This window comes from Lycorma delicatula, chromosome 6 (assembly GCF_047948215.1).
Source record: "Lycorma delicatula isolate Av1 chromosome 6, ASM4794821v1, whole genome shotgun sequence".
In the NCBI taxonomy this organism is placed as follows: domain Eukaryota; kingdom Metazoa; phylum Arthropoda; class Insecta; order Hemiptera; family Fulgoridae; genus Lycorma; species Lycorma delicatula.
In genome coordinates, this window is record NC_134460.1 from 28,092,689 (window position 1) to 28,116,128 (window position 23,440).

General features: G+C 27.4%; 1 protein-coding gene across 1 annotated transcript; it reads left to right on the forward strand.

Moving 5' to 3' along the window:
* The first annotated feature begins 16 nt into the window (after window positions 1-16).
* Window positions 17-22,757, forward strand: LOC142326792 (post-GPI attachment to proteins factor 2-like). The gene is made up of 5 exons (XM_075369507.1): window positions 17-278; window positions 938-1,155; window positions 6,198-6,444; window positions 14,449-14,664; window positions 21,986-22,757. Exons 2-5 carry the CDS (start codon window positions 961-963, stop codon window positions 22,111-22,113), a joined length of 786 nt encoding a protein of 261 aa, XP_075225622.1. The 5' UTR covers window positions 17-278; window positions 938-960; the 3' UTR covers window positions 22,114-22,757.
* The last annotated feature ends 683 nt before the right edge of the window (window positions 22,758-23,440 follow it).

The window sequence follows — 23,440 nt, forward strand, 5'->3', positions numbered from 1 at the left end:
ATTTGGAAAAATCAGCTGTTCAGCTAGATTTTATGTTTTCGGCTGTGATGTGTCGTACTTTTGTGTATTGAAAACATATGTTATACACGTATTTGTTATTCTAATATTCTAAAATGTATAAGTTGTAGTATAGTTATTTTATTTATTAAATTTATGTATAGAGTTTTAAAAGAAAAATGTGTCAAAGGTATCAACAAAGGTCTACTGATGGATCAATGGTTTAATATCTTGATAATAATATTAATAATTTGCCTTTAGCGTATCAACAAAGTATGAAGGTATGCCAGTATTAAAGAAAATGATATGTTAATTAATTTTAGTTTGTATAATATTGTACGCAATGCTTACGTGCTAGTTGTGAATTTACTTAAATGCCTTTTGAATGAGTTGTTTATGATTGATTTATCGATGATGGTTGTAAATAATACTAAACTTACTGGCGGGAAATTTTGAGTATAAAATTACCTACGTTGTTGTTTACATCTTGTGTTATATAAATTTGTTCAATAACATTTTTAATGTAATAGTCAAACATTATTACAAATTAAATACATACTGGTACTATTTACCACCATTTATATTGCTGTTATTTTCATGTTATTGAAAGTACTCTATGCTTTTTATTAAATTGTTTAATGTAATATTCTGCAGATTTTGTTGATTTGTTAAACAAAATATCCCTGTTGAATATATTAATGGTAAAGTGGGTATATAATTTGGCATTCCCTCCAATATTTAGTTATTTGTATTATTATTAAATAATCTAATAAAACAGTTAGTAGGATCATGAATTCAGAAGTTTTAGTACTTGAATTTGAAATAGATATTTTTTTTAATGTATGTGTTTAATTTTACCAAATTGTTTCTTAATCTGAATATTTATTTTACACAATTAATTTGTATATAATGAACTTTTTAAGTGTTTACTTTTTTACAGGTTATAAGAGTTTTTAATATGTGATGCCGAACAAACCCGTGATGATAACGTCAGGCTACTTGCCATTAAATCACCGTCAAAAAAAGGGATTTGTCTTCCGAGTGGCTATTCCTAATCTTGCATGGACAACATGTTTGCTTCCTTTATCCAGTTTTGTATTCTGTGTAGTGTGGTCTCTGTTGTATAACTTTGAAGATTCAACTTTTACACATTGCAAAGTATGACTTACTGTTTTTTGCAGTATTTTTCAACTCATTGTTATTTTTAATGTATAGTATTGCCTTAGCATTTTATAACAAAAAGACTTTAAGATGATTAAAAAGTACAAGATACATTTGTACTTAACACTTGGTAGTAATAATCTATATGTTTTCTTTTAGTGATCTAGCTTTTACATGTGTTGCTCTATTAGATGCGCAGAATATTTATAATCTTTTATATTCATTTTTAAAATCTATTATGAAAGCAGTCTTTTTCTTAATTCAGGTATTGTTGTATTTGGTATTCATGGAAAGGGGTTTGTTTATTGTAGCAAATCACACTATATACTGAAAAAATTAAGATTTTATAATCTTAAAAACAAATAATATCTTCAGTTATTCATTAGAACTAATGGGGAAAGAAACCTAACAGATTTATAATAGTTCTTTGAGGTTATTAATTTTATGCGATTTTCAGAAAAAAATGTTAAGAAATAAAAAATTTTTCCTATCATGTAGGCTGATTATTTCACACTTTATTTTTTAGTTTCATTTCATTTTTATAGAGTTATTGTAATTTTCTTTTTTATGTACATTGAGACTATACTGTTTTAGTTAATAATCAACAATTTTTATATACCAGTATCAGTCATAAATACTTAAGAATTTATATTGCAGTATTTTATCTAGTATAATCTGCATTTGTACATTTGTTCTACAAGAAATAATGCTTGCAGTATTTGAAGGACAGTTTAGCTTCTTACTATCCACTTTATAAATTGCATTAGTAGTTATCTATATATTCAGAATAAAAGTAATATAATGATTGGCTTTAATTAAATCTTCAATCATACTGATTTTATTACATTGTTGTACAGTTAACTGTTTTAAATAGTTTCTATCTTTATCTTCTATGAATCTATATATCTTCTATGAATCTATGTATCTTCTATGAATCTATATATCTTCTATGAATGTGCAGTTTGTTTTTAAGTAAATAATGATAAATTTGTAGAAAAATAATTATTTTTTAGTTGCAGATAAATTAAACCAATTTGTATGTAATATTTCCCATTTTATTTATTATAAGAAATAGATTCCATGAAATTAAATAAGAACAAACAACATTTCATTTTGTTAAAATTGGGTTTCATTAATATGATTTTTTCAATTTGCTTTTGTTAAACAATGTTATTGCTGTCAATCTCGTGGATTTGTAAAAACAAAATAAGCTGTCCTAATGGCTGTTTTGAACTATAATTTTTGCTGTAATCTATGCAAATAATTTATCTTCAGTTTTTTTAAGTATAAAAGTGTTCAGATATTTAAAAAAGTAGAATTTTTTTAACTTTGGGCTATAATTTTTATACGATTTTATAATTTTTTTTGTAAAATTTTAATTTTATAAGAAACAATTTAACAAGTGTCATCTTTAGTAATATAATACTTTATGTATTATATAAATTTTAGTTATATCTAAAATAATCATTATTAAAAATATGAACATCTATAATTATAATCCCTGGGTCTTAATTTAAATTAAATATAACTCCGGGATTATATTTATACTTTTGTTATTAATTAAATAAATTGCAAGTGGTGGTTGTATAACCCATAAGACCCAAATTATAAATATAATCTAACCAACTAACCAAACTTAACTAAAGCATAGGTTAAGTTTGTTTAAATTATATTGATAATATATATATATATATATATATATATATATAGTGGTGGTTGTATAACTCACGAGACCCATGAGATGTTTAGACCCTTATCCCTTAATCTACATTTTATCTAGCCTATATCATATGATAAAAAGAGTTTGTGAAGTTCTGGTTCTATAATTTCTTAATGCTTATTTTTAATGTTCATAACATTACGCTGTCGTCTCTTAGCTTGAGTTATAGTTACTTTTAACTAATAGTTTAAAAAAAAAAATATATATATATATATTTAATTAAAGCTGATTTTGTTTATGAAGTATTTGTCTAAGCAACAAGAAATGTGTCATTTATATAAACCTAGAAAGTAAGGTTTTTTCATTCCTTTATTTGGTATGTACAGTTTCTGATTATTTAGATTTCTTGCAGTATAAACAGTTTTTAATCCTGTGAAACAGCAGGCTTTGATTTGGTATATTTATTTTTTTTTTTGTAATTGTTATGTACATATTTAAAACTCAATCTCAATGCCTTCATTTATTAACAAAAAAATTATTACTATAGACATTTCACATTTATGTATTATGTATTTTACATTTATGGATTACAATAAACAGTATACATATGAAAATGTACTACTTTTTTTTTACATCTTTACATAAACTTTTTTCTCCTCAGATATCATCTGTCATAACCATACTTAGAAAAATATACACTCAATTTACTTGTTCTTATTATCTGTAATTGATGTGTAAATTTTTTCAGTAACAAGGTTTAACTAATTATACATTATAATTTGCTACTTTACTCAGTAATATTATAACATAGAGCTAAGCTCCATGCGTAGTATGGATATTTTTGTAATTCTTTTAATTTCCCAGAAGAAAATATTTCTTTTAACTTTTATTAGTTAAGAGTCACTCTTTTCTTTATTTACTTTCTTCTGCTGCAATGTTCTTGTTAAGAGATTGTATTTACAAAAAAGTTGTGTAATATAAGAAGTAACTACATAAATTGACAGGAGAGTTTTCATTTCATCACGTTTTCTCATTTGATTAGGTATGATTGTTTTTTGGAAACATTAAATTTTGGAGAAGTGCCATCAGTTTGTGATTTCATTAAAAAAAGTACATTTTATTGTGAAAGGTTTTTATTAATTGTTTTTTGACAGTTTGAGTGAACTTATAAAAAGATTTAGTTGAATTTAAAAACTGATGTAGAAAGTTTTCTCTAAAATTATATTTAATGTAATATATGAACAGTTTAAGTAATGCACTTAAGTTTATGATATTAACATTGCATTAAACATTAGTTTTTGTATGTTTGAAAGCCGGTGATACAACTGTTCCTCTGACTATTTTTTTGTCAATATAATATTAATTTTATTATAAAGATTATATATATATATATTTTTTTTTTTTTTTTTAATTGAAAGAATATAAAATTCTAAAAAAAAAAAAATGGTCTTGATAAAAACAGTTTTTGTATTTGTATGTTTATGAATTTATAATGAGAAGCCAAAATTATTTTATATACCTTACTTAATATTTGAGAGTATGAGATAGAATGCATGAAGTTTGTTGTTTGTAAAACTGAATCATTAAATTTAATTAAGTGCTGAATGGCAGCATTCAAGCAACAGGGTATGATCATTGTGATCACTCCTCTTGATCTCTTGGTCTTGGGTGACCTCTTGATCTCTGATGTCTGACATTTAATCTTTCTTATTGATCTAAAAAAAAAATCTGCTTTCAGTCAGAATTTCTTTATTCTTGTAATTGGTTTAGCTTGTAAATTTATATAATTTTAGAACATTGTCTTCTTAATTCTTTCTGCGTTCAGTGTTAACTTAGTTTATATTATTTTTCTTGTATCTATGTTTGTTATTAAAAATCACTGTTAAAAAATATATGTATACATGCATGCGCGTGTGCATAATTTTTTTTAGAAATTTAATAAATTATTTACTGCCATCTTTTCTTTAGCCTGAGGCTGAGTCAAATTTCTATTCTTCTTGTTTTTTTACATCACCATTGTTTTTGTGTCTATTTTCTCTTCAACTATTGTAATATTTGTTGTTTTTAAACCTTACTTTTGATCCAACATGTATCTTTTATTTACTTTTAATGATCAAGAAGTCAAGTTAGTAAGGTAATATTTGCCTACATTTTGCTTATTCATGATATTGGTTTACAGTCCTTTATCACGGAGAGGCTGTCTCCTTGTAACCATGTACTTGTTTACCATTTAATTTATTTATTAATTTATGTCTGCAGACATAATTGAATAAATAGATATAATTGAATTATGTCTGCAGATATAATTGAATAAAAGAAAGAATCTCTTAATTTTTCAGACTAAACTAGGGGCATAACTCCTCAGTCCCCTTCACAAGTTTACTCACTGGTCCAATAGTCTGGGTTGGGTATCTGACTTTCCACTGGGTTGTTCTGCTTAGCTGGGCACCTAAGTGTGTATTCTTTATGAATTCTTATTTTATGCAATAGTGGTAGTTCATTGAATTTAATCAGTTAGTAAATTATATTTTTTTCAAACATATTGAAATTATGACCCAAATATTATGTAAAAATTTTGTTATTTTTATTAATTCCGCTTTTGTATGTATTTTCTGTTTTTAAATAAGGTGATTTGCTAAGGTTGATTTTAATCGACTTTGTATGTGAGTGTATGTTCCAACAAATATGAGTGAATTTATGTTCTGGCTGCATAATGTTACATTTAGTATAGTTACTACAGTTTAATTTATGTATTCTTGAGTTTATTTGTGTGAGCACGCATACATAAAAATTATTTTTCATATAATTTTTTTAATACTTAGTTTGGTTCTTGAAACCAAGAATCATACATTTTTTATTGCATTAAATATTACTTTGAATAGGTTGGGTGCAAAATATATTAAATATAAATTTGTAAATTTTACGCAAATCGCAGGAACACCTTGATCTCAATGCACTCAAGTTGTATGATTTTTGAACATTCATGAATTTAACTTTAACATATTAAATGAAAAATTATAGTACAGTTTAAGTGTGATTTTTAACCTCATACACAAAGTTTTAAAAGTTTTACATCCTCTTCAGAACAGATGCTAATAATAACTGTACTACCTAAATACCTCTTTTGGAAGAATTGTATCTTATATACAGAATTCATTTTTTTAAATTTACAGTAAATTTAAATATTTATTTTTATTTAAACATTTCATTATGCCATTAATGAAAATGGCTTCATCAATATTTTTCTTGTATACTCTCATTTGCTTTACTTAAAATAAAATTTTACCAATTTATATAAAATATAATGTATTAATATATTTAACTTTTGAAAATATTTTTGTATTTAATTATTATTGAGAGTTATTGTTATTAATTAAAGGTACCTAACTTCCTGCCATCTATTTCTGCTGCTATTGGCAATTATAAGACTCAAAGGCTAGTATGGGGAGCGGCAATTGCTATGCATGCTATACCAAGGTTCCTGTTTACAACGATATATCGTCGGTATTATCGAGATGTTCTTAGTACCAGGGCTCAGCGATGGGCAACAGTTGCAATTGCTCTAAATATTATAGAAAATATTGCTCTTATTGGACTTACCTTTATTCCATCTGCTTATAATTATGGTATGTATATAGTACTGCTGTCTGATTTTAAAAGCTATTGTATAATTTACAGCATTATAACTATTTTATAAATAGTTTACTTTGTAAGTATATTGTGTATATATTTAATAAGACATTTCTTATGTTTCTGCCTTATAATAGTAAAATGATATAGGAACCTTTGTTATTACTCAGTTTGTTAGTTTAACATAATAATTTTTAATTAATTAATATTATATTTATTGTAGAAGTTACACAGGTGTTTACTTAAATTGATTTCAGTTGCATTTGGTTGTTTGTATTTGGCTTATAGGTGGTCACTAATTTTTTTGTTTTTAAATGTTAAGATCTATGTATGAGTAACATGGAAGATAAAGGTTCACATATATAATGGTTACTCTATACGTATATATAAAATGTAATATCAACTTTTCTTTTAAATCGGAAAAAATTATAAACTTTTTTCTTAATTGCAAAAGAGGGTGGTTTTACATTAAACTATTAACTTAATGATATTAAAATTTAATTTATTTTGAATGATTATTTTTTTAAAGTTGTAACATGATGTTAATCACTCTTGGCATTTTTTTAAAAACACTCCAGTAGTTTCAGGTCTTAAATCAGTTGGAATTTCTTTCTATTAGGAAGAAATTTATTTAGGATATTGTTGATAAGTATATTAAATTAATTTACAGGAGCTGATTAAAATAAGTTTATCATGTGTTTGTAGATTCCATTTTGTAGAATTACATTGAGGTGTGTTTCTTTTTTGTTTGAGTAGACTTTTTAAATGATTGTTTCTATTTATGATTTATTTCTATTAGGTAGTTGATAAATTTAAATTATACATGAACTGCTCCAAGTTCATTGTGGAACTTGGAGCAGTTTATTTAGTATATTCCTAAATACTTTGCTTGGTGACTCTGCTCTTTTTGTGGTGATATGTTCTACATTTTATTCTATATCCAAGATTGTCTGTATGGGGGATTTTTTTTAAGTAAGCACCATTACATTTCACTATTCATTTATACTGTGGAAATAGATAGGGCTTATTGGTTCAGTAGCATGTTATTTGTGTCAGTTAGTTATCTCTTAATTTCTCAAACATGGTACCGCTGATATATTAAATAAATCAATTAACAATTAATATGATCCACCTTACCTTATCAACATGCTGGTAAAGTGAATTATATTAATTGTTAATTCATTTAGTTATCTCTATTCAACAATAGTCCAGTTATATCCATATTAATTTCTGTGCATAACTTAATTGAAGTGAATGCTTAAATAATAGTGCGGCATAGTATGAGGTATGAACAGTAATTAATTTCCTAACTATGATAAATAAATCTGCTACTGAAATCCACAAAGAAGTTTGCAATATTAAGTAAATAAAATTATCCATGAAAACATGATTTATAGTTTCATGATCGTGTAATTTTGGTTTCAGTGATTTATGAAATTTTAATGGAAAACTGGGTTAAGAAAGTTACACTGTTGAGTCAAACTTTGTGTGCGCACAGCTGTGTTGTTACTAGCCTAACCGAAAACATCATGCTTGCTTCTATCAGCTGACACCTGTTGTATGGCTAATGTGAATTGCTAAACTAACATTTATCAAAATTAAATTACTTGATGATACACCTCATTAATATATAATTTAGAAATAATTATTATGAATTTGTTAATTAATGTATTTAGTTTGAATTTATAATGTTAAAATCAAAATATGATCTTATAATACGGTACTTTATTTATAGCATTGATTCTCAAACTTTTCGCCCACCACCCACATTCAGAATCAAAAATTTTCTAGCGTCCCCCAAAATTTTTTAACTTACCATCTGTTAAAAATAATAATTGCGATTGTTTTTTAACATGGCACATCCTATTCCTGAGTTAAAACTTAAATTTTACTTTACATTTTAGTTTAAAATATCAGGAAAACACAATTTCTGCCCTTTTTTTTAATCAGCCATCACCTTCTTAGATTGCCTGAACACTCCCAATTTTCTGTGAGCCTTCTACCACCCCCCTGAAGCCCTCCAGCACCCACAAGGGGGCATTATCACCCAATTTGAGAACGAATGGTCTAAAGTATAAACTGCACATATTATTTTAATCTCAATATATCTAATAAGATGTGAAATTATTATAAAATATGATGACCAAGTATGTTATTGTAATAAAGCTATAAAACAATTAGGTAGTGTAATATTTAAAAGTATAATTTCTGCCAATTAATTACAACTATTATGAACTATTTCATAAATTTTATTATAATAATTGTAAAAAGCGCTATTTTACTGTACTTACCCTACAATGAAATGGTTAAAAAATGTTATGGTTTTGTCTATCACTTATCAGTTAAATATTAGCACTATGTTAACAATCAAGTTATAATAAAGAAGTATTAATCAAGGCATATTTTATACAAATTGAAAAAAAACATTATTGATTATTTTCTCAAGTACCTTCACTTTTTCAACTCAAGTGGCTCAATCCCGCTAATGTCATCTGAGTCTTCATCACTGCTCTCGGAGTCAGAATTGCTTTCCAGTGAGATGACGAGACGATTCAATGAGGTTGTCGATTTTGCTTTCCTTTAATAAGTACTCATCTTCAATTTTTTCTATGTTTTCGCACTTCCTTACCCATTCTTCTTGTCCCATGCTAGCAATCTTCTCTTCGGTTAGTGTTTGAACTTGAGGGAAAATTGCAAGATGTAATTTTACTAACAATGTAGCTTTTAACATCACCCCATATGAGCTCAATTGGGTTGAGGTCTGGATGATATGGTGCCAATCTTAAGATATCATGATCCTTCTCTTGAACAACTTCATCATGGATGTAACTGCAAAATCTAGGTTTGTGCAATATTACCAGTTTGTACAGCTCGGGCACATACTTAGCATCGATGAAAGGAATTTTGCGTTTCACAAGCCAATCTTTCATATCTTGTTTTCTGCTCTTTAAGTTCGGGGCTTTATCGATTTGAAATTACAGTAAGGAGCGTTGTCTGTTACTAAAACCCACTTCTTGGCTCTAAATTTGACAGCAATTTTACTTTCATCCATTTCATAAACATATAACTGTTTACATTATTATGATAGTCCCCAGTTTGATTTGTCTCTTTCTATGTTGTCAAGGCATTTGGGATGAAACCTTTTTCACTGCCAACATGAATAATTATTAAGCTGTACTCTTTAGAGATTGAACATAGGACAGCATTATTGCAATTTGCTTATCACAATTGATTTTTAAGATGACTGCTAAGTATGTATTGATTTCTGAAATGCTTCATTACCCTCAGATAAGAAATTCTTTGTTCTTGAACGTCTGGCATTTCAATTTATAGTTTTCTGTAATTTTGAGTCTTTTTCCATTTGAAGCAAAGATCCTTCAGAATATATTTAAAATTGCTTTTCTGCCCCTAAAAGTTAATACTCTCTTAAAAAATAGAGAATACGAATGAATATAAGAATGAGTTAATACTCATGTAATAGAATTTTCATTGTAGGAAAGCAATGATTTTGCAGGTGAAAATTATAAACTGTTCGTCATACCATACATTTATTGAAGTTGTCCAGTTCTGTGATATGCCTTTTAGAAGTTGGTCGTTTACCTGGCATTGAAAAATGTTTTTTTCATTGTCATCACTATCTGTTATTTTTTTCAGTTTGCTATTAATTGTTGTCACATGCTCAAATACAAACATGCTGCAGCAGTTCTTCCTCGAGCTTTTGATAAAGGAATTGTCACAGCCTTTTTCCTTCATAAACTTGTAAAGATTAGAAATAATTTCTCTCCCTTGATTATGAATTATGCATCTTTTCAGTTTTGATGAATACCATTGTTATTTTTACATTTTTATGCAAACAAACTTTTTAATATTAAACTACTACCAACAAAACTATCATAAAATTGTTTATAAGCATAAAATCACTATCAAAATGCTAATTTCATTTATTACAGTAAGATTACTATATAAGTCTTACAATCTTACATAACTTTGCAATGTTCGGTTGAAGACTGTTAATTTATGCAATCTGTTGTAGTTTTATAAAGGAGTATTTGGGGGAGGGTTGTTTAAAAATTAATTATAACATTACTCACCAAACTATAATAATTGGTTGTTGCTACTGTTTGTTGGCATTAGTCATCGCATCAGCAAATCTTTTGATAAATATTATATACGATGACATAAAAATAATAATAATATGATAGACATATTAATATGTTAACTGTGGTGAATCATTGCTTATACAATTCAAATGAGACACTGTGAAAGTGTCATGCTGACAGAAATCAACAGAATGTTTTTGGAAAAGAAAATATATAAATATAAAAACAATTTATGATGAAAGATTATATATGTGATTAAAACTCCATATTAATTATTTAAAATATAATCACATGAGATAATGTTAAGGTAATTATATTAGATATACCTGTTTGATGATACTAATTAAAAAAAAAGTTATAAAATAATAATTATGAAATAATTTGTATTCAAAAGGCTGTATTGAAAATTATTTTGAGCATGTATTTTGATACATGTTCAACGGAATGCAGAAAATCCAGGGTTTTAAATTATCGAACAGTTGGCTGGTTTGGTGTGTTATTCCCCATTTCCTTGTGTTTGTGCTTATCTTTTAATTTTTAAATATTTATTACATCCTATGTTATCAGTTGTGTGTTTTATGTGGCTATCTGATTATTTTGTCATATTGTGAAATTCTGTTGCAAATTTCTTTACTTTCTTAGTTGTTACTGACACAAAAATTATGTCAAAATTTTAATTTGCACTACTCTTCTAATTTTCTGCATTTTCCTGTAACAATACATTTCATATGCCTCTGCTCTTTTCCTCTCTGATTTTCTTATTATCCAAGTTTCAAGAAATATTTTAGATCTATATTTGATAGTAACAGAATTCTTTCCATGCATGAAATCTCTAATTGCTTGTATGAGTCTGCTTTTGATATCTGTATCACTTTGTCCAACTGTTGCATTTTATTATATAAATAACAAAGTTCTCTAACTGCAAATCTGTTATATTCTTCTATCTTGATATCTAATTCTTTATTACATTCCTTTCTGCCACATTTCATTTTAGTTGCTGTTTTAAAGTAATTTCTTTTGAAACTAAATTTTTCTCTTAGCAATTAATCTCTAGTCTAATCTTATCCTATCCTATTTTACCCTTTTGTTATCTTATTTTTATTAATTTCATAATATTTCTTTAAACTAATTCTTTATCTTTGGTGGAAGAATAATATTATCAGCAAATTGTGATATATTTAACCTTAGATTGTTACTCTATTATTTAATTTGTCCTTAATTATTTCTTCTACATAAAAGTTAAAAAACATCAGAGCATCATCTTTGTCTCGTTTTTGATTTGCTCCTTATCTTCCTTCATCTCTTCTACACTTATAATTGCTTACTGGTACTTGTAAATAATTCTTATTTCCCTATTCACTTTAAATATTTGTTAAAATTTTAAACGCTTTATTTTATTTTCAAGTAGTTTCTTTATTCCCAAACTCTTTTTGAAATAAAAATGGTTTTCATCTTTCATCATACATCTGATTTATCTTTAAACTATCCTCTTGAGTATTTTTAATGCTTGGAATTAAAAAAAAAAATAAAAACAATACAAAAATATAAAAACATAAATGATAACTATAATTTTTTTCTTTTGAAAATAAATAACTAACAATTTACGTGTGAGTAATATTTAAAACTATACCAAATTTGTAATGTTTTTATACTATTACCAAAATGTATTTTCAGTATTGTTAAGAGGAATGTGTATATTAGATTTATATTTAGGAACTGGAAAGCCACAAATTGATATAAGTATGCTATTTTTCTTTTAAGCGTTTCAAAAATTTGAAAAATAGATGTCAAATCCATAGATATCAGATGTAAAGTTTACAGTGTGATCCTATGAAGATTGATATGTTCAATCAGAGTTAATAAAGTTTCATATCAAGATGGAATTTTATAGTGGTGAGAAAATGGTATCATGTTCAGTGAAGGAAGATTGTTGATTTAAGATAAAGTTTATTTTCAACACACCTCTTTTGTGATTAAAGAAATAAAAAAAAAATAATAATGGTGAAGTTTATTGGGATAAGTAACTATTGATGGATTACAGAGATATTTTTCTCAAGATTTCAAAGTCTCCTATATGGATTGTCAATGAACATCTCTCTTACCAAAAAAAAAATAATAAATAAAAATATTTATGTGAGTTTCTCTTGTAAGAAATTCTCTTAAGAAAAGCCTCTTATTGATTTCATGCAGAGTGGAATAACAATAAATTTATAGGCTTATTGTGAGATATTTAACGAGCTCCATTGCATTGTACAAAACAAACAAACCTTATCAAACAGGTATTGCTTTGTTCACAATAATACTTGCCAGTGCTCAGCTTTAACAACTTGAGAACTGCCTCAAAGTATTTGGCTGGAAAGTGTTATAGTATCCTTGTACAGCTTTGACTATATGTCTCCAGTGGCTTTCACTTTTTATAAACTAAGAATTCTTATGTTTGTCAGTTTAGATGATGAGCTTTAAAAAGCTGTTACTGTATGGCTAACTGAACTAGGAGTGGATTTTCTAAAACAATGAATCTAAAAATAAATGTCTATATAAGGAAACTGTACACTGTGTTATAAGTAGTTAAATGGTTATTTAAAAAAAAAAATAGTTATTTATTTTTTGAAAGTATCAAAGAAATATTTGTTATAGATATTTGTATATATTAAGCTTTTGCTACTATGTTTATAATATTTTAAATGAATGGTTCAATAAATTTTTATGTGCCTTCTATCCAAAAGTAGGTATGCGGTTTTTTCCTTTGCCGAGTCATGATCTCTAGCTCTGTTTCTTGATTAAATAATTTGTGTATATTGTAAAAAAAAAAAATCAAGAAAGAATTAAGTTTATTATTTATAGAATTTTAGCTGAAGAATTGAAAAAAAATCTAATTACTGAAAACTTTATTTTATGAAATTTACAAAATTTTATTATGTTTTTTTATAATGGATTAAAAAAAAAAGCTGATAGCAAAGTTGTTACACTTTCCTGGCATTGGTTGTTTATTCTTATGTAGCGGAAAAATAATGAATGATATGTGAAAGAAGTTAAAAAAATAAAAAAATCGATATTTTTATTTTTTTCTGCTCCCTCACCCCTAAAATCACATCTCAAGAAAATATTTTGATTTGTGTGTGTTTACTATTTAAATGGAAGAATCTAAAAACAAAAATTCCACTGAAAGATGTACAATCAATAAAAAGTTACAAAGATTTCTTTTTTGGTGAAATTTTATTGTAATATTGTTGGTTAAAATTTAAATAAACTAAAAAAAAATTTTAATTCAATTTTATAAACTTTGTTCCCCTACCCCCAACATAGCCTCTGAAGTATTTTTTTTTTTTGCCTACTTGCACTGCTACTATGCTTAGGAAGACGTAAAGAAAAATTTGGCCAAAAACTATTAAATAAATAAAAGCTTTTTTGATATTTGGGAGAGTAAGGGAGAAACTTTTTTAAAATTGTAAATTAATCGTGTTCACATATACTGAACTTAATATAAGGTGGGGTAATGTTTGCAAAATTTTGAAAAAAATTACTCCCAAAGAAACTATACCCCACCCCCTGGAGAACCCAAAATCTTGCCAAGAAATTGCTTCATATAGACGAGTCTCTGTGCCAGATTTCATCAAAATCTATTGTCCAGTCAAAAGTTATTAAGCATGCACTATATTTGTATGAACATTACTCGCCTTTTTTTTTTTTGCTTTTTGGAGTCTGAGTTATGAAATGTTAAGAAATGCAAAAAAACTGTACCTCATCTTTTGACTGATTATCATACTTTTTTTCTTGCAACATGGCTGTAGAGCTATGATGCCAGAAAAGTAAAATTAATTTATTTCAGATATTGTACAAAATTTTAACATTGCTTACATTTATGTTATACTCCTATTATTGTCTTTTTTTTTGTTTTAGCAATTCATGAAAAATGTTTCATGACATTCATGATCACTTCAGAATTGTATATGGTGTTGACTTGTGTTATATTGACAAGGTATCGTAAACAACCAGCAGACAATGTAGAAAGCCGTTCTCTTAGACTTAAATATCAATTATTAGCAATTAATATGGTATCATTTGCTCTTGCTGGATACTTCTTTATTAGACATAATCTTTATTGTGAACCAGGAGGTAAGATTATTTATATCTTATTTAAATGTATGTATTTTTATTTTTAATAAATACATGTTGACAAGGCAAAGTTCATACTCATTGAGGAGTGCAGCACTGTTGTTTTGTTTGGCTATAGACAGAGATGACAGTAAAATAATAGTTACAACAGAACACAATACACTGTACAGTCTGGATTTAGTACTATTGAACAAAGTGACTTTCTTGTCAATCCGTTCTAAACAAGAAATGTCTGTTTAAAATTAATTTATAAAATGTTGGAACCTATAATTTCTTCCTAATTAGGTAATAACAATTAAAAATATGAATTTACATTATTGTATTTCATAAATGAAATAAATTTAACCTGCAATTAATTACAATAATTTAATTCATTAAATGTTTTTACTAAAATGATATTTTAGTTCACAGCATTATATTCAAAGCTGATTGTAATAATTTGGACATACAGGCATATGAAATGCAACAAGTTGGATATAGCTGCAGAATAAAAAATAAAATATTTTTATTCTAATTTAATAAATAATTAAACGATCACTACTACCTTAATACAGTCCTTAACCAGTTTCATTTGCAATTTCCTACCTTCTGAGATAGCCCAACAACCCTTGATTTCTGAGCTTGACTTAGTTTCAATTCCACAGGAATTAATTTCCAATTCATCTTCGCTACCTGATGTCTATCATTGTCCATCCCTATATTTATGATTACGTTTTCAATGGCATTTTTCATTAACACATCTATTTTCCAGTAAAAATCCATTATCTCCTGAACTTCCAACACTGTTCTTTTCCAGTCTTCTTCAGTAAATGATAAAATTGCATCTAATTTATCGGCTCTCAGTTCTGTTAATGATATGTAGGACATATTGCGGTTTACATTTTTTTTATAACTAGATTCCAAATAAATTTAATTATGTTAAAACCTGGGTGGTAAGGTGGCAATCTAAGCACTGTATTCCTTGGTTATGTAATATTTCGTCTAATTTATATTGTGGTTCTGGGCAGTGTAGTTTGACGATTTCTAATAGTTCTTTTTTTGTTAGATCTGAGTTGTAGTTAATTTAATTTTTTGGGAGTCATTCTTGAGTATCTTTTTTCAATAAATTGGATGATGGAGCTTTATTTTCGTTTATTATGGTAAGGTGCGTTAAAAGGTGTGGCTTAAAGACAATTTTTCAGTAGTCTTGGGATCACTTGCTTTTCAATATGGTTCAAAAAATTTTCATTGTTCATCTCTATATGATAATCTTCTATTTTACTCTTGGAATCGTACATTAAAAAAAGCACCATCTCTGAATCGCATGTCCCCACCTATATTAACGATAATTAAATGGTCACCGGCACTACTGTTGACAAAAACACCTGGTACATCATACTTTACCAGCACTATTTTACCACATAATATGTGTGCACCCCAGTTTCATCTATGTATGCAACTGGTTTCTTCTGTTTGGAAGTTGCATTTTTTCTCAGATTAAGAAAGAATGCACGTTTTGTCATTATATCATCTTGTTCACATAAAATCAGTCTATTGTTTTTATAGTTTCTGAATTGAAGACCCATAGATTTTATAATTTTCATTAGTGTTTTCCTAATAATGGTAAAACTCAGTTCCTTACGACAAAAATTGTGTAATATTCATGTGTAGGTATTTCCTTATAAAATTCAAAATATTTAAGAAATTCTCTTCTAATAACACACCTATTGAAATCATTTATTTTATATTTATTATGAATATATTTCTTTTTTTCTTTGATGTTTGAATTTGAGAACCACAAGCCTCTGCATTGTTCTGATTTTCCTAGTGTCAGTTACTGTAGACCAGCTTAAGTTTAGCATTTTACAAGTGCATTCTGTCACTTTCACAAAAGGCACCAATAACCATTTTCTTCTTTGTCTATGAACTTAACAACTTTATTTACTCATATATACTTTTTTGGTATGATATATTTTCATCATGCTTGTGTTCTAAATTAAATTGACTAAGAAAACAATTGCTCTTATTACTAAATAACAGGGCAAAAGATAAAAATCATTATTTATACAAAAATAGCGTAATTAAGCAGAAGAAAAACTGATGTTTTATTGTTAAATATTGCAATTAAAATGACATCAATTAATTTATTAATATGAAATTAATATAAATAAAGTCTAATAAGTAATGTAATGTTATGTAATATAATATTACGTGTATCTGTGTCTAAACACACAGACAATAATGTTTAAAACAGCAATCTCATCTCACGGCAGAATTCACAATTACTTTACTAGTATCACTGGAACGTGACTGTAGACAATAGTAGTTTGTAAATTCTTAGAATATGCACCTTGCCTTATCAACTAAACTTTATAAGTTGTTTCTTAATTCAACCATCAAATGAATGTATTACATAGCTGTTTATCTAGTAACATTTTCATATGATTTAAAAGCACTGTTAAAATATAGTGTTTAGTAATTTGATCAATTATTGAACATAGAAGAACAATTCTTTTGTGTCTTTTTTATGATTAATAATTTTTGAGTATTTATTTATGTTTATATAGTCAAATTTTTGTGTTTGTTATAGTCAGTTAATAAGCGCAACTTTAATTTAAAAATGAACAGGGACATATTTTTTCTCTTTGACAGGTCAATATAATTTCATGTTTATTTGAAACTAAGTTTTTGAATTATTATCTAATAACATTTATTTCTATTAATGCCATTTAACGTGTATTGACCTTTATATAAAGCGTGTTGAAATTGAAAAAGTTAAAAAATAAAGATATACTGAAACAAAATATTTTTGTTGTAATACATGTCATGCATATGTATGCATGTATACTTCCTGAATTTATTTCTCAAATTCTGTGCAATTGTTTGTGTTATTTGGATTGTTGCTTATTCTAGCTCAGATTGTTCTGATACTGTCTAAACTATGTTGTTTTATTTTTTTAAGTTTTACCCAACAGCCTAATTCTTGAATATATTTTCATTTTTTGTTAAAAGAGATTTATTTATAAACTATTAAAAGTTTCTAGTGACAATTTTCAGGTGATGGACAAGAATTTTAAATTTTAATAATTTTCAGTTTATTGTAATAACATAAAAACCACACTATATTATAACAACTTATAAACCAAAATATTCAGATATACAGTATTTCATTGTAACCTTTTCAAGTAATGGTGGTCAGAACATTTATTCATTTTTATATGAAAATGTTATGGTTGTAATTGTCAATTAAAAAAAGAAAAGATTTTTCAAAGAATCCCAGTTGAAATTGTGTACTGCAGTATATTTTATGAAGATGACATCGGTTTAAAAAAAATGTTTTTTTTTTTTTTGTTGCATGCTTTCAGTAATGTCTTATAATATTTTTTTTGCGCTTATTTCAAAATGTATAATCCAAAGTTGAATGGAGAACAAGATATTTTAATAATACAATATTAAAGAAAATCGGTTTTTTAAGGAATTAATGTAGCCTTAGTATGATATTTGCTTTTCTTTAGTTTTCTCTTTATTCAGCCTCTGAAATGTCCCTTTTGTCTCTAGCAGTAATCGGCAATCATATGCATATTTGGGCTCCATTTTCCCTGGTAGCCTATTTCCATCACTGATATATCCTGGTGACTTTTCAAGTTTAGGTTGAAAAAAGTCCAAAATGAATGAAACATGTTTATTTTTTAGACATATTGCTTCCCAGTTTTTTATAGTTTTGAAGAAATTCACTCATTAATATTATAGTTATCAGCCTTCTTTTTGCTGAGGGATGATTTATCAATATTTTGAAATTATACCCACACTGCCTTTTCAGATTTGTTCAAACTCTGTTAAAGTCCTTCATTAGCTTATGTTTCTGTGATCCAACAACTCTATCTTTTTCTCTGTTTGTTTCACTGATTCAAGAAAACTTACTCTTTTGTATATAAGAAACCTTGGCCATTATCATCCATTGCTTTGACAAAATTTTTAATCAAACCCAGTTTTATGTATAAAGGGAAATATATGTTCTTTGGATTCACAAGAGCTTGACAAATAACATTATTGTGTCAAACTGTGAGTGTGTCTGTTTGGCCTGTAAAAAGTAATGTAAAAGTACAAATGTATGTAGTGTAAATAATGTAAAAGTAAAAAGTAATGTTTTTTAAAGTAATAATTTTTCCTGTCGTACTGCCCCATGTATGAGAAGCAATGTACTTAGTATAACTGAGTTAATCCTAGTAAATATTTCCACTTTTAAGTTTCCACATATGAGCAAAAATATTTTTCATACTGTATCATCGTAGTAAAAATTTCACACTGCAATATGTCTCCTTCATTTGTGCTGCATAAGCAAGAGGAATTGAAAAGAGGATGTTATTCATTTCTAATGTGAAGGAGGATGACTTTCAAACTCATTTTAGAGGAATCTATTAACAATCTTCATTCTGTAGGATTGTGATGCTGTCTTAGTAAATCCAATAAAGGATTTACATCATTGCAGTATACTATATTACCTTTTAAGGAGAACATATGCAGTAATTCTTTTCTCCTACTGCTTCTGTCTGTAATTCTTTTCTCTTACTGTTGAGAAAACAAATTTTAGTACTATTTTCAAGGAGGTTCCTGCTATTTAACTTTAAGAATGACTGTGCTGCATTTTAGGACAAATTAATATTATGAACCAGCTGATTAAGTTTTTCTTAAGTAATTTTTTAAGGTTCAGTGCTCTAACCTTAGAAATCTGGAATCTCATCTTTTTCCTTACTTTCTAAATCACCATAGCATTCATTGTCAACATTTTCTTTTGAACTCCAAGTTTTCTGGCTGAATTTGAACAGATAATTCTTCATTGTGTGGAATAGGTCTTATGGCTGAAGGAAAAGTAGATTTTGCAACAGATTTCTTGAATTTACTTGTGATGTCTTTGATTTTTGTGATAAAAAATAGTTTGTCAAGTGGTCCATAGGGTCCATACTATAGGAACAGTAAATGGAAAATATTACAGATTCCAACTTAACCAGCTGCTTAGTAAAGTCACACAAGAATTACAGCAGCTATGTCCAAGACTTGTTCTATTTTCACTTCTGACTTCTCTATTTTACACCCAAAATAGAATTTGTGTGATTTTTTTAAACAGAAGAGTAATATTTCTTCTTTGAAATTTAAAAGTTAATTCACCACACACAGCAAAAATGTTAATATAATTTTTAAAACCGAGATATTTTTATATAAATTACTAACAATACACAAAAACAATATGTTCGAAGTATAACAAAAACCATACACATCTGTATCAGAAAAGTAGGAATAAAAAAAGACTATTCCAGAGTAAAAATAGTGATTGAAATGACTAATTGGTAATGGTAATATCAATTATGATATCATTAATAAATTCTGTTAGGTTACAGAATGAGTGACAGTAGAGAGTTAGTATCGATGACATTTTATGATGCGATTCCATATTAGTTGCAGTAGTCACTCCTCCAAATTGTTCACCAAACCATTTAATATAAATGTGTGTTTTTTAAATATCTTCAGATATTCATATTTCATTAACATTGTTGACTGTCAACAAATCTTTACTAGTAAATAAAGAGTTTTAACTATTTTTATTTTTTATGAGAGACAGTTACAAAAAATGAAGCTGTTAGAATAAATTTTGAAGTCATATTTGGATTCAGCGGATAAAATTGGATAAGAATAAGCCAAAATCATCTGTTTAACAAAACTCTTGTAGACAAGTGTTATATTTATTTAATTTTTTCATGTGCAATTATGAATAGTTTCTGAGGGCAAAAAACTTTTCAAAATTTTTGGTCAGCACATAATTTAATCAGGTAGTTTCATTTACTTAATGAATTCTAACTATATAGCTTGTAGACACAATTCATCATGTGTTCAAACACCCAACACAAAAGGGTTAAGGAACTTAATGTTTAATTACACATACAAAAAAAAATAGTGAAGTGTTTCTCGACACATATTTACAGATTTTGTGTGATTTCATTTTAAGAAATTAGTTGCTAGATAACCCTGTTGGTATCCCATTCACCCCTGTAGTGCCAGCCCACTAAGTACTTCATTAACTACTATTACGGTGTCCCAGGCCTCAATTGAATCACCCAGTTCTTTTGGTATTTATTTGGATTAAGGACAAAGCAAAAGGAAAACGATTATCAATTCACAAAGGTTAAACTGTTTTCTTTTTTAAATCAAGGAGTTTACTTTCATAATAGTTAATAATATTTTGCTTTTACTTTTATAATCTAATGTCTGCTATAATTACAATCAACATTCTTTAATAAATATTTGTATTCAGTTAAATCCCTGTTATCTGAGGTGTAATATATGGTCCAAAAATATTATTTAATGTATATTTTTAGTGTTTAGTCAAATTTCATTGAATTTCCGACTAGTGCTCACAGTGGATGCCTAGACAGCTGTCAGGAATATAAAATGAATTTATTGGGACTATGCGTACTCTTGGTGCGTCAGTAAAAAAAAAAAAAATGCATTTGAATTATTAATGGGCTTATGAATTAAGAGTGTATCATTATCAGTCTGAATGAAAACATGATGATTCAATGAAATGGAAACACTCTTATTCAGTTTTATGGAAAGAATTTTAAGGTTATAACCTCAGTTGGTAAAGTTATGCCATACTGTATTGGATTTTTAAGAAACAAGGTGTTAATGTGAATACTGGTGAGTTCTTAGATGAGTACGGCTGTAAATCAAAGAAAATATTTAGTCCTACTGAATAAAGGAATATTACTCCATTGTGACAAAGCTAAACCTCATTTGGTTTGATTAATCAAATTAATTTAAAGAGGAATAATGAATCAAGATGGTAAGAGCTCCAACAGCTGCCTTACATCTGTGACTTAATTTCACATGACTTTCATCTGTTTGATCTGCTGTCCAGAGTTTTTGGCTAATGTCTCAACCTAAATAAAAATCACAGGTTTTGGGGTATTAATGAAAAAAATTGTGAGGTATATTGTGATGGTAGAGATTATGTTGAAAAAATCTCTTCCTTGAAAATAGCTAACTGAAGACTTTCTTTAATAGCCTTTTGTGATGTGCCATGACTTCAGATTTTGCTTAGGAGTCACAATAGTAGATTTCTGATTCATTTAACCTTTTTCTCCTAAGGAGTGTACATTCATGTGAGATTATTTTCTTTGTATTATAAGTGAGTTACAGTGAACTCATTATTTTACATTAGGGAAACTAGAAATGTGATGTATGGATCATGTGTAAAGTAACTTAATGCTCATTTATTTGTTTTTTTTTTTTTTAATTAAACTACAATAACAAATTGTATAAATAACTATTTTATCTTTATTTACAGTTTATTCTCTGTTTGCGTTATGTGAGTATGTAGTAGTGCTCACAAATATGGCCTTCCACATGACTGCATCTTGGGACTTTCATGGCCGAGTGGTAGTTGTCGATCAATATGGCATCGATCTCAGTTGACAGGTCCCATTACTTGGGCCTGATTTAAGATAACATACAACATCGTCCGGGTCTGATGCTTCTACTTCACCAGAAGTTAGTCCTGAATTACCGACCCGGACGTTTGACCCTATAAAAGATTATATCAGCGTAACACCGCAGCCTCCTAAGATTCAGAGTTTTCCCTCACCAAATATCTATGTGACATTTTTGGATCCTCTTAAGTCAACGTATAACATTAGCACAGATGGTGTTGATTATCAAACTGTTTACAGTACTTCTGTTGCTCCGATCGGTGTAGGTGTTGGTGAATGGTATTTTAGCGTTGATAGTCAGGCTGAAGCCTGGGTATATCCACCTGCCATGCCAGGTAAACATTTTGTAATATCTGTACTTAATTCCTGATATTCCCCTTTTTGTCGAAGAGATTTTGGGGTGGTTGTCTGACTTATCTATCTAAAATGTCAGTGACTGCTTTCGACTACTTTCTTATACTACTGTTGTGCTAAAGGTAATAATAATAAGTTAAATGTATGATACCAATGTCTGTTTTTTAAAAATTATTTCCTGTATGCAAATTTTAAGGTGACTGACATGTTATTTAAAAAGTGCTCGTTGAAGATTGTACAATTAAAAATTTATTAAACTTCTTTCCATTTTTTATTGCAATGAACATGTTTTACATTTTATTATTTTTCATGATTATTTAAAGAAAAAAAAATTACATAAAACACAAGACACTATATACATGTATAAATGATAAAAATCATTTCTGTATTATTATAAAACTTATTATTTATGTTCCTTAATGAAATATATTTAATCAATCAAGAAATATTTTCAGTTTATTGTTATTTATTTATGTGAAGGTCTTTCAGGCTAGTGTGTTTTTGTTATTTGCTTAAGATTAATATTTAATGTTGCAGTTTCATTGGAAATGTATTATATTTCATTTTTATTGTGTCATAATTAAAAATAGTGGGTTAAGTTTGAAGGTAGGTGATAGAATTATATATAAAGATTTTATAAAAATTAAAAGAATTTTATTAACTGCTTAATAATAATAATAATAAAGGTGTCTAAATTTATACATTTTTAATACAGTAAAACCCAGTTATTACAATGGGTATGATAATTTCCCATTTTTACAATATGGCAGAATTTTTCTAATATTTTGTGGTGATAGCATTTTTTGTTTTTTGCCAAGTGCTTAAAATCGTACTTCCATGAATATGCAGGTTGTGTAAGTTGTTTACCTAGAGCATAACAGTGGCAATTTGCTGTGAATATTTCATATTTTTTTCATGATGTAATACTTAAATTCTATATCAACCATTTCTGAAAACAT